General features: G+C 40.4%; 1 protein-coding gene across 1 annotated transcript in view; it reads left to right on the top strand.

The window, feature by feature from the left end:
- Positions 1–15,415, top strand: part of galnt9 (polypeptide N-acetylgalactosaminyltransferase 9) — a 124,837-nt gene that overhangs the window by 94,789 nt on the left and 14,633 nt on the right. Inside the window, exon 6 of the mRNA XM_034226201.1 lies at positions 14,013–14,130. Coding sequence (XP_034082092.1) covers positions 14,013–14,130 — 118 coding nt within the window. The remainder of the gene's footprint in view (positions 1–14,012; positions 14,131–15,415) is intronic.

The following is a 15,415-nucleotide window of genomic DNA, read 5'->3' as shown; positions in this document are numbered from 1 at the left end:
GGCTGTGTGTCTGAAACCAACATTAGTATCTGCTAACATACATGTGTTGTCTTTTATTGATACTTGTTGATACTATTCAATATCTCTAGCTGTTGGAATGAAGTATAAGGGGGCAGTATGCACATATCAAATGTGTTTCTGCCCATTAAAATGCAGTTCAACTTAATAATGTAGCTGCCTCAAGGTTGCAGGGTTAACACTAAAATGCCCCTGAGCTCTGATCTCTCTGATGAAATAAATAAATGCATGGATTTCAGCGAATACTGCACGGCAATAATCAGCAGTATGTTTTCTAATGATATGTTTAAAACCTCCTGAAGGACACATCTAACATTTAATTTGCTATATTATGTGGAGAAACTCAAACTTGTTGTTTGTTATTAATGTGCTGAGGCCAGAGCGGCTGCAGGAGAATTGTTAAAGGTCAAGCTGGAGTGAAGAGGCCCGGTTATTATTTTTTAAATGTTCCATATTCATGACATGCTGGATTGCTAATGTGCCTGTGGGCTAGAAGCACTGCTATTGTTGTTTTAGCGCTATTCAAGCTTGAGGTCAGATCTGAGGTGAAAACCGAGTGGTATATGAAAAGTTTTATACGAAAATGTGTTTTTGCCTCTGACTCACTCTCAAGCGCCTAGATGTCAGAGAGACGTGGTGAAGTGATCATTATTTATTGAGCAGTATACTCTTTCACATTGAATCATAACAAGTCTACTGAATATAAATACAACTGACTCTAAAGTAAGTCCCAGTCTGTGACATTGGACATTTTGAAGACTCAAAGTCCCAAGCAGTAGGTAGAGTATTAGCTATCTATGTAATGTGCACAGAAAATAAATAGTTAACTGAATACTGGGATGGAAATGGCCTAAGCACTCAGTAAAACATAAACACACACACAGCTTCTGAATGATAAGAAGTATAATTAAAACACACGGTTGTTGTGTTGTGTGTGCTGTTCATCGTCACTGTCCCTGGATTCCTGACGGTTCTGGCCACTTGGCTGAATGGCTGAATTCCTCCATCCAATCTCTCCACATTGCTCAAAACTTCTTCCTCGGCTGACGAGTCCGAACTCAAATACTCCGCCATGTTTTCGTCGAATGAGCTGTTCGTGTGTTTACAAAGTGAACGCATAGATGACGTCACGACCTAGTTTTTCGGATCACGTGACTACTGAAAATGGCCAAAATGGCAGCTGCCTGACGGAATATACAGGTTTTGATAAAAAAGAGCTATAAAATCATTATTTACCGGAATATCGCTGATTTCTTCAGGGTATGGTTTAAACATAATGTTTCACTAAATACTGAAGTTTTTATTAACTATCTAATGACTGGAGCCTTCCTTTAACGATACCCATCCCTAATTGAATGTCTCCATGAAGATCACATATTATTGAGCATACAGGATGTAACCGGTGTCGATTTGCGGTGTCTGCGTTGCGTTTATGTTGTTGATGGATGAGACCCGAGCCGATCCCCACAAAAATAATCTTCTGAGTACAGTGACTGCATGTTGGAGGTTCCGCCCACTGATTTCAGACCTAGTCAGATATTTAACATTTAATAAATGAAGAACACAGAATTATTAAATACAAAACACAGAATTTGTGTGATTTTACTAAATTATTTACAAATACATATGTTAAGGTCACCTATTATGCAAAATCACTTCTTCATGTCTCTTCTACATCAACATGTGTCCCCTCTTCTCCATGTCTCTTCTACATCAACATGTGTCCCCTCTTCTTCATGTCTCTTCTACATCAACATGTGTCCCCTCTTCTCCATGTCTCTTCTACATCAACATGTGTCCCCTCTTCTTCATGTCTCTTCTACATCAACATGTGTCCCCTCTTCTCCATGTCTCTTCTACATCAACATGTGTCCCCTCTTCTTCATGTCTCTTCTACATCAACATGTGTCCCCTCTTCTCCATGTCTCTTCTACATCAACATGTGTCCCCTCTTCTTCATGTCTCTTCTACATCAACATGTGTCCCCTCTTCTTCATGTCTCTTCTACATCAACATGTGTCCCCTCTTCTTCACCTCTCTTCTACATCAACATGTGTCCCCTCTTCTCCATGTCTCTTCTACATCAATATGTGTCCCCTCTTCTTCATGTCTCTTCTACATCAACATGTGTCCCCTCTTCTTCATGTCTCTTCTACATCAGCATGTGTCCCCTCTTCTTCATGTCTCTTCTACATCAACATGTGTCCCCTCTTCTTCATGTCTCTTCTACATCAACATGTGTCCCCTATTCTTCATGTCTCTTCTACATCAACATGTGTCCCCTCTTCTTCATGTCTCCTCTACATCAACATGTGTCCCCTCTTCTTCATGTCTCTTCTACATCAACATGTGTCCCCTCTTCTTCATGTCTCTTCTACATCAACATGTGTCCCCTCTTCTTCATGTCTGTTCTACATCAACATGTGTCCCCTCTTCTTCATGTCTCTTCTACATCAACATGTGTCCCCTCTTCTCCATGTCTCTTCTACATCAACATGTGTCCCCTCTTCTTCATGTCTCTTCTACATCAACATGTGTCCCCTCTTCTTCACCTCTCTTCTACATCAACATGTGTCCCCTCTTCTCCATGTCTCTTCTACATCAACATGTGTCCTCTCTTCTTCATGTCTCTTCTACATCAACAGTGGTCCCCTCTTCTTCATGTTCTCTTCTACATCAACATGTGTCCCCTCTTCTTCATGTCTCTTCTACATCAACATGTGTCCCCTCTTCATGTCTCTTCTACATCAACATGTGTCCCCTCTTCTTCATGTCTCTTCTACATCAACATGTGTCCCCTCTTCTTCATGTCTCTTCTACATCAACATGTGTCCCCTCTCTTCATGTCTCTTCTACATCAACATGTGTCCCCTCTTCTTCATGTCTCTTCTACATCAACATGTGTCCCCTCTTCATGTCTCTTCTACATCAACATGTGTCCCCTCTTCTTCATGTCTCTTCTACATCAACATGTGCCCCCTCTTCTTCATGTCTCTTCTACATCAACATGTGTCCCCTCTTCTTCATGTCTCTTCGACATCAACATGTGTCCCCTCTTCTTCATGTCTCTTCTACATCAACATGTGCCCCCTCTTCTCCATGTCTCTTCTTCATCAACATGTGTCCCCTCTTCTTCATGTCTCTTCTACATCAACATGTGCCCCCTCTCTCCATGTCTCTTCTACATCAACATGTGTCCCCTCTTCATGTCTCTTCTACATCAACATGTGTCCCCTCTTCTTCATGTCTCTTCTACATCAACATGTGTCCCCTCTTCTTCATGTCTCTTCTACATCAACATGTGTCCCCTCTTCTTCATGTCTCTTCTACATCAGCATGTGTCCCCTCTTCTTCATGTCTCTTCTACATCAACATGTGTCCCCTCTTCTTCATGTCTCTCCTACATCAACATGTGTCCCCTCTTCTTCATGTCTCTTCTACATCAACATGTGTCCCCTCTTCATGTCTCTTCTACATCAACATGTGTCCCCTCTTCTTCATGTCTCTTCTACATCAGCATGTGTCCCCTCTTCTTCATGTCTCTTCTACATCAACATGTTGTCCCCCTCTTCTCCATGTCTCTTCTACATCAACATGTGTCCCCTCTTCTTCATGTCTCTTCTACATCAACATGTGTCCCCTCTTCTTCATGTCTCTTCTACATCAACATGTGTCCCCTCTTCTTCATGTCTCTTCTACATCAACATGTGTCCCCTCTTCTTCATGTCTCTTCTACATCAACATGTGTCCCCTCTTCTTCATGTCTCTTCGACATCATGTGTCCCCTCTTCTTCATGTCTCTTCTACATCACCATGTGTCCCCTCTTCTTCATGTCTCTTCTACATCACCATGTGTCCCCTCTTCATGTCTCTTCTACATCAACATGTGTCCCCTCTTCTTCAAGTCTCTTCTACATCAACATGTGTCCCCTCTTCTTCATGTCTCTTCTCAACATGTGTCCCCTCTTCATGTCTCTTCTACATCAACATGTGTCCCCTCTTCTTCATGTCTCTTCTACATCAACCATGTGTCCCCTCTTCTTCATGTCTCTTCTTCATCAACATGTGTCCCCTCTTCTTCATGTCTCTTCTACATCAACATGTGTCCCCTCTTCTTCATGTCTCTTCTACATCAACATGTGTCCCCTCTTCTTCATGTCTCTTCTACATCAACATGTGTCCCCTCTTCTTCATGTCTCTTCTACATCAACATGTGTCCCCTCTTCTTCATGTCTCTTCTACATCAACATGTGTCCCCTCTTCTTCATGTCTCTTCTACATCAACATGTGTCCCCTCTGTGGAAAGAGACTCTGAAAGTTTCAGGAACAAAGATTCTCTCTCTTTTTGATCCATTTCTATAAAAACCTGTCTGAAAATGAGCTGATCAGATTTTGGCCACTTTATGATGTCATAACGATGTTTTGTCTTGTGTAACCATTAGCCAATCAGCAACCAAGGTAACCCCCCCCCCCCCCCCTTATCACCTGAATCTCCTCCTAGAGCACCATTGAGTTCTTTCTAACCAAATCTCTCTCAGAGGGGCGTGGGGAGGGGCTCCTTATTTTCATCTAAAGTAACAGACAGAGAATCAGCACTTTGGAAACAGGGCTGAAACAGAGGGGATTATGGGTAATGCTGCAATGATCTGTTTGGTGTTTCGAGTCAAACACTTCAGAGACATGTTTTGTATATATCTGAGACCTATTGATGAAATACAGTATAATAGGGGACCTTTAACACTAAACACCACTGCATATTTACAACTGTTACACTCATAGTGCTGGACTTTAGATAGAAGACGGATAGGAGCTCGTTCTCAGAGCTGCTTCCTGTTTGCTCTGAAGCTTTGCTGCAAATGTTCAGATCGCCTGGAGGGCCGGCTGAAGTGTGTCGGCTGTGCGGATCTCTATTGGAAATCTTTCTGCCACTTGTTTCCTCAAGGTTTTCTGCCCATCAACAACAGAAGCCTCTTGGCCATTCAGAGCTCAGACTCAAAGCCTCTCCTCACTGTTTGGACACTTGAAAGCCAGCACAAGGTCACAGGAAGGCACAACAGTGTGAGAGGGCAGAGGATTGCAGACATTTCATTTCACAAAGACAGCTTGATTGACAGGAGAGAATAGGGAGTAAGTGGGGGTGGCTGCAAGTGTGTGGACAGACGCAGACATTTTCAACAAAAATCACAAGTTGCGTGGATACAAATACAGCTTTAAAGGTCTCCTATTATACTATTTTTAAACATATATTATAGGTCTCAGATATATAAAAAACATGAAGTGATGCTTGCTAATGTTAACAAAGACCATTTTACTTCCAAAACACGTCGCGCATGTTTCCACTTTTCCGATATTAGCTCCGTTGTACCCCCGTTTTTAGAGATGTGGGTACGGAGGAAAAGAGAGAGGGTTTTGTTTTCTGACACTTTGTGAGTTCATATACATATTCATGCATAAAACACATCAAATAGTAGGAGACCTTTAAAAGAGGGCTCACACTTAAACTCTCCAAATCAGACATTCTTTATTTGTCTAAAAGTGGGGAGATTTGCATTGAAACAGCTTCAAAAGATAAGCACACGTTAATAAAACAAGTGCCATCCAAGCTATGGAAGTAAGTAACAACATTATTAAAGTAGCACCCTAAAAACCTAATGACATTAAATGGGAGATCCCACAATTCATCTGTGATGTCGAAAGCAATCCAGACGTTAAAATCTACCTCTTGTTTTTCATGAAAACACTTTCCGTCATGTTGCTGTTTGAGGTGATGTCTGTGTGCGTTATACATGAGAGTACACCGCGCCAAGACAACAGTCCAGGTGCAAAAAAGAAAATGGTGACAGAACAATGTCATTCCTACTCACAAAACATCCCCCCCAAAAAGCGTGATGGCAGGGTCACACAGAGCACAAGCTGTCGATTGCATCAAAGCCTGTTCAGAGTTGTAGTCGATGCTTCCTCCGCCTCTTCTACGATTGATTTCTCTTTGTGTCGTTATTGAACACTGCTGTGAAATTGCGAGTCACGAATGAAACCGTTACTGTTTGATTTTGTGAAAAGAAAAGTGGACGAGAATTTATTTTGTATCAAACATTTGAAAGAAAAGTCATTATTTTTCTCATTATTCGGAGGAACAGCTGGCTCCAATTACTCATTTCAATGCTTCACTTAATTGCGTCTACTAGGGGAATTACTTTTCCATGCCTTAATATTGCACATTAGATAAACCCTGCTCACACACAGATAAGAGAGAGACACCAACTCTGCTATGATGTGTCTCTTTACTTTCCCGATACATTAAAGTGACTATAATCAATGTTGTGATGTTTCTTCTGCAACATACCTGCTGTTGAAAAGCAAATATGGTTAACCTTGAAGTTTCTTTTTAGCTTCATGGTCATCATCTCAGGCTGCTGAGTCTGTACTTTGACACGTTGTACATTGCAGAAAGCTTATTCGAAAGAGAGATGCACAGAAGTTTGCTCTGTGCAGACGAGCGAGGTCGGTCAGATGTCAGGAGAGGAGAATGGAGGAGGTGAAGGAGGCTGAGTGTGTGCTGCGTCTGTCTTTTTATCTGCACACTGAGAGCAAATAATGGCACTTGAAAGCCTCCCTGTCGCCTCCTTATAATTTAAACAAAGACTTTATGAGGCTACGTCAGGGACGAAAGGAAAGGAGAGAAGTTCATAGGGAGGTTTGTGTTTAACCAAAAGTGTGGAATGGTATAGTATCTAGATTAATTAGCTAATGATAGCCAATACAGGTTTTAGTTTATTTAACCAAATGTGAGTTTCACTGTGGAATCGTATAGAATAAAAAAGCGTTTATTTAATTTTTTTCACCGCCTTTTTGGAATAAACACGAATATCTTCCCTTTTTCTTTTTTTTTGATTGATACATTTTATTTCGTAAGTAAAATAAATAATTAGAAAACAAAAAAAATGTTGCAGTGATTAGTCATGTAAGATAAATCAAAACCAAAAATGACATTTACAACAACAACAACAACAGCATTAGCATTAATTATTATTGTTATTATTAATCTGCTTTCCCTGTTGATTGACATATACACATATGTACAAACACACATACATACACACATACACATATATACATATATGCACATATACGTATACACACCTATACATACTCACACATATACACATATACACATAGTCACCTTCCCCATCCCTTTACCTCGAGAAAATGATCTCTCTGTATTTCCTCTTGAGCTGGTCAATGTCTGGACATTAACCAGCTCACTTTTCAAACGCATCTGGACATTCCTTTGTTTTCTCTCTCAACAACAAGCATCTATTCATCGGTCAGCCCGTGAGTGAATCACAGACAAAAGAATAAAATAAGTGGATATCATGGTCACTACAATAGTATGCCATGATGTACGGGCGCCGTACATCATGGTAGCCCACTGCTCCTAACACTAGGATGGGTCAAATGCAGAGAAACCATTTTGTTGCATAGTACCTGTACTACGTACCGACAATAAGTGGAATCTAAATCTTCTTCTTCAATTTAGATTAATTAGCTAATCATAGCAAATACATTGTGAGCTTTTGCACAACTTGCATCAATGTCTCACTCACAATATACAAATATAAATCAGCAAAAATGGTAAGAAAGCTTCTTTCTTGGAAATATAAAGTTTGACTTCCATAACCTAGATATATATATCTACTGATGAACGATTTTGAGAACAACGCTCCATAGTGTTTCCTAACGGGTCTAACCTAAGAGCACTATTCCTTTTGGCTCAGCGCACTCTTTGAACACCGAGTCAATCAATCATAATGCAGCGTTCTGCTTCTTTAGTATATTCTCCCGCCATGTCTCGTGTGTGTGTGTGTGTGTGTGTGTGTGTGTGTGTGTGTGTGTGTGTGTGTGTGTGTGTGTGTGTGTGTGTGTGTGTGTGTGTGTTTGTGTGTGCACTCCGGGCGTTGTTCCAGAAACAGTATGAAGCCACTCCTTGGTCACTTTAGAGGGAGCACTTAAGACCTGACGGATAATAGCAGGAGTAGCAGCCCTGAGGACGCAGCAGCTAAAGTTGGACCATTGCTTTTAGTAAAAGTGGAGCGCAAAATCTTCTTTTTGTGAAAAAACACTCCCTATGTCTTTCTCTATATCAGCTGAACTTGTATAGTAATCGTATGTATTGACCTTATGTAGCCCCGCCCCTTTTCCCGCTTGTGTGCTTTTATAAATATGTATTGACCTTATGATCGTCTCCCACTTCCGTATTCAAAAGCATTTGTGTAAATGCTTCTGTTTCAGCACTAGCAGCCGTGTGAAGAATGTATTTTTGTGGCTTAGATAAAGATCCACAGTGTTGAAATGTATAAAAACAAGTTAACTAAGAGACCAAACTCTATTAACCTTTCAGTGTGCTATTCAGCGAGTGAGCGTTAGCTATATCTTGTTAATTAGCAAAGGCAAGGCAAGGCAAGGCAAGTTTATTTATATAGCACTTTTCAACACAAGGCAATTCAAAGTGCTTTACAAAAAATGAAAGAGATTAAGAAAATGGCATTTAAAATCAGTCATTAAAAAGAAAAGCTAATAAAATAAACATTAAAAGAAAAAAATACATGGATACAAGTTACAGTGCTGTCAATTAAACATTAAAAGAAAAAAGTACATGGATAAAAGTTACAGTGCAGTCTAAGATATGAATAGTTCAATTAAAAGCAGCGACAAAAAGAAAAGTCTTCAGCCTGGATTTTAAAAGTAGTCAGAGTTTGCAGCGGACCTGCAGGTTTCTGGGAGTTTGTTCCAGATATTTGGAGCATAATAACTGAACGCTGCTTTACCATGTTTAGTTCTGACTCTGGGGACAGAAAGCTGACCAGTCCCTGAAGACCTGAGAGATCTGGATGGTTCATAATTTAGCAGGAGGTCAGAAATGTATTTTGGGCCTAAACCATTCAGTGCTTTATAAACCAGCAGCAGTATTTTGAAATCTATTCTGTGACACACAGGAAGCCAGTGTAAAGACTTCAGAACAGGAGTGATGTGATCCACTTTCTTAGTGTTAGTGAGGACTCGAGCAGCGGCGTTCTGAATTAGCTGCAGCTTCCTAATAGATTTTTTAGTGAGACCTGTGAAGACACCATTGCAGTAGTCCAGTCTACTGAAGATAAAGCATGGACAAGTTTTTCCAAATCCTGCTGTGACATTAGTCTTTTAATCCTAGATATATTCTTTAGGTGATAGTAGGCTGATTTAGTAACAGTTTTAATGTGACTGTTGAAACTCAGGTCAGAGTCCATGACTACACCTAGATTTCTGGCTTTATCTGTTGTTTTGAACATTGCACACTGAAGCTCAGCGCTAACTTGTATACGTTCTGCCTTGGCTCCAAAAACCATTACCTCAGTTTTATCTTTGTTTAATTGGAGAAAGTTCTGACACATCCAGTCATTGATTTGTTCAATGCACTTACTCAGTGTTTGAATTGGAGCATAGTCTCCTGGTGAAATTGTTACGTAAATTTGTGTGTCATCTGCATAGCTATGGTAACTTATTTTGTTGTCTTCATTATCTGAGCCAGTGGTAGCATGTAGATGTTAAAGAGAAGAGGCCCCAAGATGGAGCCTTGAGGAACCCCACATGTCATATTTGTCAACTCAGATGTGTATTTACCTATAGAAACAAAGTTGTTTCTGTCCTTTAAGTAGGATTCAAACCAATTCAGAACTGTTTCCGAAAGTCCCACCCAGTTCTCCAGTCGGTCTAGTAATATGCTGTGGTCAACAGTGTCAAACGCAGCACTGAGATCTAATAATACTAACACTGAAGTTCTGCCACTGTCTGTGTTTAAGTGGATGTCATTAAAGACCTTTACAAGAGCAGTCTCAGTGCTGTGGTTTGGACGAAAGCCTGACTGGAACACATCAAAACAGTCATTTAAATGCAAGAAATTACTCAACTGTTGAAAAACAACTTTTTCAATGATTTTACCTAGAAATGGGAGGTTTGATATGGGCCTGTAATTGTTCATTACTGAAGCATCTAGATTATTCTTTTTTAAGAGCGGTTTAATGACTGCAGTTTTCAGGGCCTGTGGAAAAATACCTGAGTGAAGAGATTTGTTTACTATATGAAGTAGATCTGAGGCCATGCAAGGCAAAACATCTTTGAAAAATCCTGTTGGAATAATATCAAGGCAGCAGGAGGAGGATTTCAGAAGTTGAATAATGTCCTCTAGGTTTTTATCATTAATCTGATGGAATTGTGTCATGATGTCTGAATTGATGTTAAGTGGAGATAGGGACAACACATTTACTGTTCCTGATGCAGAGGCACTGACTGCTTGTCTGATTTTCTGAATTTTGTCAGTGAAAAAGGAGGCAAAATCATTGCACGCCCTGGTGGATAGAAATTCAGAGGCTACTGACACTGGGGGTTAGTTAGTCTGTCGACGGTAGCAAACAAGGCACGTGCGTTGTTTTTGTTTTTGGTAATGATGTCAGAGAAGAACGATTGTCGTGCGTTTTTCAATTCCAAATTATAGAGGCCAAGTCTCTCTTTATAGATTTCAAAGTGAACCTGGAGATTTGTTTTTCGCCACCTGCGTTCAGCTTTTCGACATTCTCTTTTTTCTGTTTTCACGCTCATGGCCTTTCTCCATGGAGATATTTTCTTGCCAGACACTTCCTTTACCTTAGTTGGAGCAATGGCATCTATAACATTTTTAATTTTTGAATTAAAATGATCTACTAGCTCATTTACTGAGATGTTGGCAGGGGCAAGTGTGGAAGAGAAATTCTGAGTAAACATTTCCCTAGTGTTTTCAGTTAAATATCGCTTTGTGGTTACCTCTTTTTGAACATTTTTGTGAACAGAAATAGAGCTCTCAAAGAAAACACAGGAATGGTCAGAGAGTGCAACATCAGTCACCACAACCTTAGAGATATTCAGACCCTTTGAGATAATTAAGTCCAGAGTGTGCCCCTTATTGTGCGTGGGCTCCGTCACATGCTGAGTCAGTCCATAGCTATCAAGAACACAAAACAGTTCTTTAGCCCCTCTGTCCTGGGGGTTGTCAACATGGATGTTAAAATCACCAACAATGACTAGACGGTCAAAGTCAATACACACTATAGACAGCAGTTCAGTAAAGTCATCAAAAAAGCTTGCACAGTATTTGGGTGGTCTATAGATATTTAGGAACAGAGCTCGAGAGGAGCATTTCAGCCGGAGGGCCACATATTCAAAAGAATCAAAGTTTCCATAAGATGTCTTCCTGCATTGAAGGGAATCATTGAACAGAATAGCAACTCCACCTCCTCTCTTATGCATTCTTTCCTGACTCATAAAACTGAAGTTGGGAGGGGTTGATTCGATAAGAACAGCTGCACTGTTATTTTGTTCAATCCAAGTTTCTGTTAAAAACATAAAATCGAGATTGTGCTCAGTGATAAAATCATTGATTAAAAATGTTTTTCCTGCTAAAGACCTGACATTTAATAAAGCTAGTTTAAGTTTGTTAAACACACTATCAGTCATGTTTTTTGTAACAAGCTGTGGCTGACATGCAATCACTGCAAAGATAGCAATCGTTAGCTATAGGCGCATTCACACCGCAGTACTGTTCCCACAAAGGTTCATGAGAACTCTTTAGTTCTCATGAACTAAGTACAGATCGCGTTCACACCGGAATAAGTTCCCTGAGGGAGGATTAGGCAAATGAAGCCGCTGACGTCACTTCTTCTTCTTCTGCTTTGGGTTTACTGGCAGGCCGCAAACCACTTCACGGCGTATACTGCCGCCCAAAGTCCCCGGCCGGAAGTCCCCGGAGTTGGGGAGTAAATCGCCAGAACGCCGACACCTCCTCATCTCCACCGCTCCCATGTTTTATTTTTTGTTGCCATAAGTTAGTCTCTCTACGTTTCTGCGCTGGGCTAATGCTAATGCTAATAATGCTAATGCGAGGATAATAAAATGGCGGCTTCACAAAACTTTTTGGGAGTTTTACGGGGCGTGAGAGTAATTATAAAAACATGGTTGACTTTCATACAGCCATCAGCTCCAGACATCTACTTAAATTCTCAAATAGGCCTTGTTTGGATGAACTAATCACATATGTATAATCATCAAAATGGTTAGCTTCTTGCCTGAATTAATGTTTTTACTTAATATCAGTACATTTAAAAGCTTAAAAACAGTTAATCTGGCAGGTTAATAGCAGATTGTGTCAACACGTAATATGGCAATGTGGAAGCGCCCTAGAGCAGCCGAAGCACAAGGTGACGTGTTTCTAGAACATTATGATGTCTGACAATTACAGTTTGATTTATTAGACACATTCATTTCTAAATAATCAGCAGCGAGTGCTTACATTAAAGGAAAGTCAGGTTGACACCAGAAAGCCCGAGGCTCATCCCCATTGTGGTTCCTTATCTCTTAAAATGCCACGCTGCGTTGGTGCTCTGAGATGAGGAGCAGGACTCCTGACATGTTTTATTTCCTTTCTTTAAATATTAAAGCTGCACTGATTAATATTATATGTTAGCAATGTTACAGATTAATATGTTAATTAATATTGTCCTCAGTGATGCAGAGGGTTTTATCCTCTTTTAGCTTTTGTTTTTACTTTAGTCTTTCACCACCTTTTATTATTATAATATTCAACGGCAAGCAGCAGTTTTGAGGATATATAAAAACACAGAGATGGAGCTAGGGCCACCCTACTAAAAGATAAGATTACAAAGTGGTTTGTTGCATGTAGCATGTAAGACAAAGTATTGCACATAATTAGAAATAATAAAAGACTCAAAAAATAACATCTCAAAATAGAAGATAAAACAGAACTTAAAAAAGTCTAAATATAAAAATCTGTGAACTATCTGGCAAATAAAATACAATAGAAGGGCCAGATAACAAGATATAAAAGTAGGATATTATTTACATTTAGTGTGCAAGAATGGCATAATAAATTAAATATAAATGTACAGTATAAAGTTTATGTTTGCCGTCAGAAATAGACATAAAGCTTATGTCACAGTGTCGTTACAGTCTGAAGTGAAGCAGAAACTAAAAGCAAATCAGGATGAATTGGGAAAATAAAACATTTAAAAAAGGTATTATTATTCCTGTTGGCAGTCCAAATGATCATTACATTGAATATTTAAGCGTACTGGGTGTGTCCAAGTTCAGCGGCTGGATGGTCATTTAAAGGAGACATGGCCATTTCCACTGATCATAGTTCCATTGTTGAGTATACTAGAATAGATTTATATTGTGCAATTTTCCAAACTCACATTGGTTCCTCAAACAGCATCTCTGTAAACTACGTGTATTCACTGCATTTCACTCTCTGCCTTTAACGGCTCGTTGTAGCTCCAGTAGCTCCAGTAGCTCCAGTAGCTCCACCCTCCCTGTGAGCACAGTGTGCTCTGATTGGTCGGGACGTTGTGAATCGCGCTGAGCTCCATGGAGGTGTGGTTTCCTTGTTAAGCGATACACATCCAAACTCGCCCTGAGCACACACAAAGTCACAGCCGAAGTAAAAACAATAAGTGTGGCTTGATATTGAGTAAGAAAAAGGTTGATAAACGCTGTGAGAATGGGTCTGCAGAGAGAATGGGTCTGCGGAGAGAATTTCGCCGCGATCCCAACTGTCTGTTATCAGCCTGCAGCCATGGAGGAGAAATCAGCAGAGCTGTGTGTGTGTGTGTGTGTGTGTGTGTGTGTGTGGAAGTCTGTGGATTGGTTAATTTGGACCAATCAGCCTGGCCATAGCTCTGGGACTGGGCGTGGCTACTGGGTGTTCAGACGTCACAAGAACATGAGAAATCTCCAACGAGGCGTTTTGGGGAGGTCTTTTCTGTGTTAGAGTTTTACTCGCTACAGGGTGTACTTGTGACTCTGCAGACCGTTTACATGCATACAAACCTTCATAACAACAAGGGGACGGGTAATAACCGGCAAAGCATGACGTCTCCTTTAAACCTCGCTTTCTCTTTCTTCTCATGCAGAACTCCAGCTATGATTGGCTGCTCCTTCGTGGTCGATCGGGAATATTTTGGGGAGATCGGACTTTTGGATCCGGGCATGGAGGTCTACGGAGGCGAGAACATCGAGCTCGGCATGCGGGTAAGGACCACACAAACTGGAACTGGAAGTCTTTTTATAAATAATTTGATATGTACAGTAGACTCACAGATGAAATTGATCAGAGAATTGCTGCGAGAAAAAGTTTTTAATGAGGAATTCCTTCACAGTCTTTCACCAGGAAGGCCACCCACAAAAAAAAACGTAATTCCAATATTTGAAGGGGTAAGTTTAAGAAGTCCTAGTTTGTGAAATATATATTCAGACGTGTTATGATGAAGTTTCGTTCTGTTTCCCTGCCCGTGGGAAACTGCTTAAGATACAAAACCCAGGGGCATCAACAGAAGCCTCGATTAAACTTTGCAAAGTATCTTATATGAGAGTGGAAGAAAAATCCGAAAAATCCCCTTAATGCAAATCTGCAATCCACCCAAAGCCTGTATACGGGAAATGTAAATCTCTTTTGCTGCTGCTTTGAGTTGAATTTAACGCTTCATGTGAGCGGAGGGCCTCGCTGAAGAATTGGTTAGCGTTTAAATTCAGAAAATGTTTCTCTCCAGCCGAGTGGAACCGCTCTGAAATCTAAACGCACTTCTTCGGCTTATTGGAATGAGATATGCTTGAAAGATCCCACTCCTTCATTTAACGTCGTCCCCACATTTATTTCTAAAAAATCTCAAGATGGCTTCAACAACACCTCTGAAGTGTCGGCCGCCTCACAGAAAGCACTTGAGCAGAGGAACGGAGAATTGGTCTTTGGTTTCAGATTGCTGCTGACCCTTTCAAAAGCCTCTCATTATTCAACAGACTGGCTCCTCACCCACACAAATAGCACATGGCAGTGGTGGTTCTAGAACATTTTACATGGGGTGGCAAAGGGGGGGCAAGAGGTCATGCCAGGGTGGTATGGGAGGGCGGACAGTACGTGGTATTTTATACTGTATGTGGAAGCTATTCAGTATTTTTCACATTTATTTAATGTATTTATTTGTTATTTTTTGTTTGTAGAAGTAATTAATTTACAGCCATATTATTTAAGTTAAGTTGTGTTCCAGCTAAAATGCTTTTATTTTGAAGGTGATGGGTAAATGTGGGCACACAGCTGGGTTTATTGAAGTCAATCAGGGCACAGCAGCAGTCAGTGGGCACCGGGAAGGTCTATGGTTTTTTACATTACATTACATTGCATTTAGCTGACGCTTTTATCCAAAGCGACTTACAATAAGTACATTCGACCAGGAAGACACAGCCTTGAAGAAAACAGAATCATATAAGTGCATCAGGTTTCATAGAGCCAAACATTTCAAGTGCTACTCAACTGGCTTTA

The sequence above is a fragment of the Gymnodraco acuticeps genome, unplaced genomic scaffold (genome assembly GCF_902827175.1).
Source record: "Gymnodraco acuticeps unplaced genomic scaffold, fGymAcu1.1, whole genome shotgun sequence".
In the NCBI taxonomy this organism is placed as follows: domain Eukaryota; kingdom Metazoa; phylum Chordata; class Actinopteri; order Perciformes; family Bathydraconidae; genus Gymnodraco; species Gymnodraco acuticeps.
Note: the sequence above shows the minus strand (reverse complement) of the source record. Positions and strands in the feature narration are given on the sequence as shown.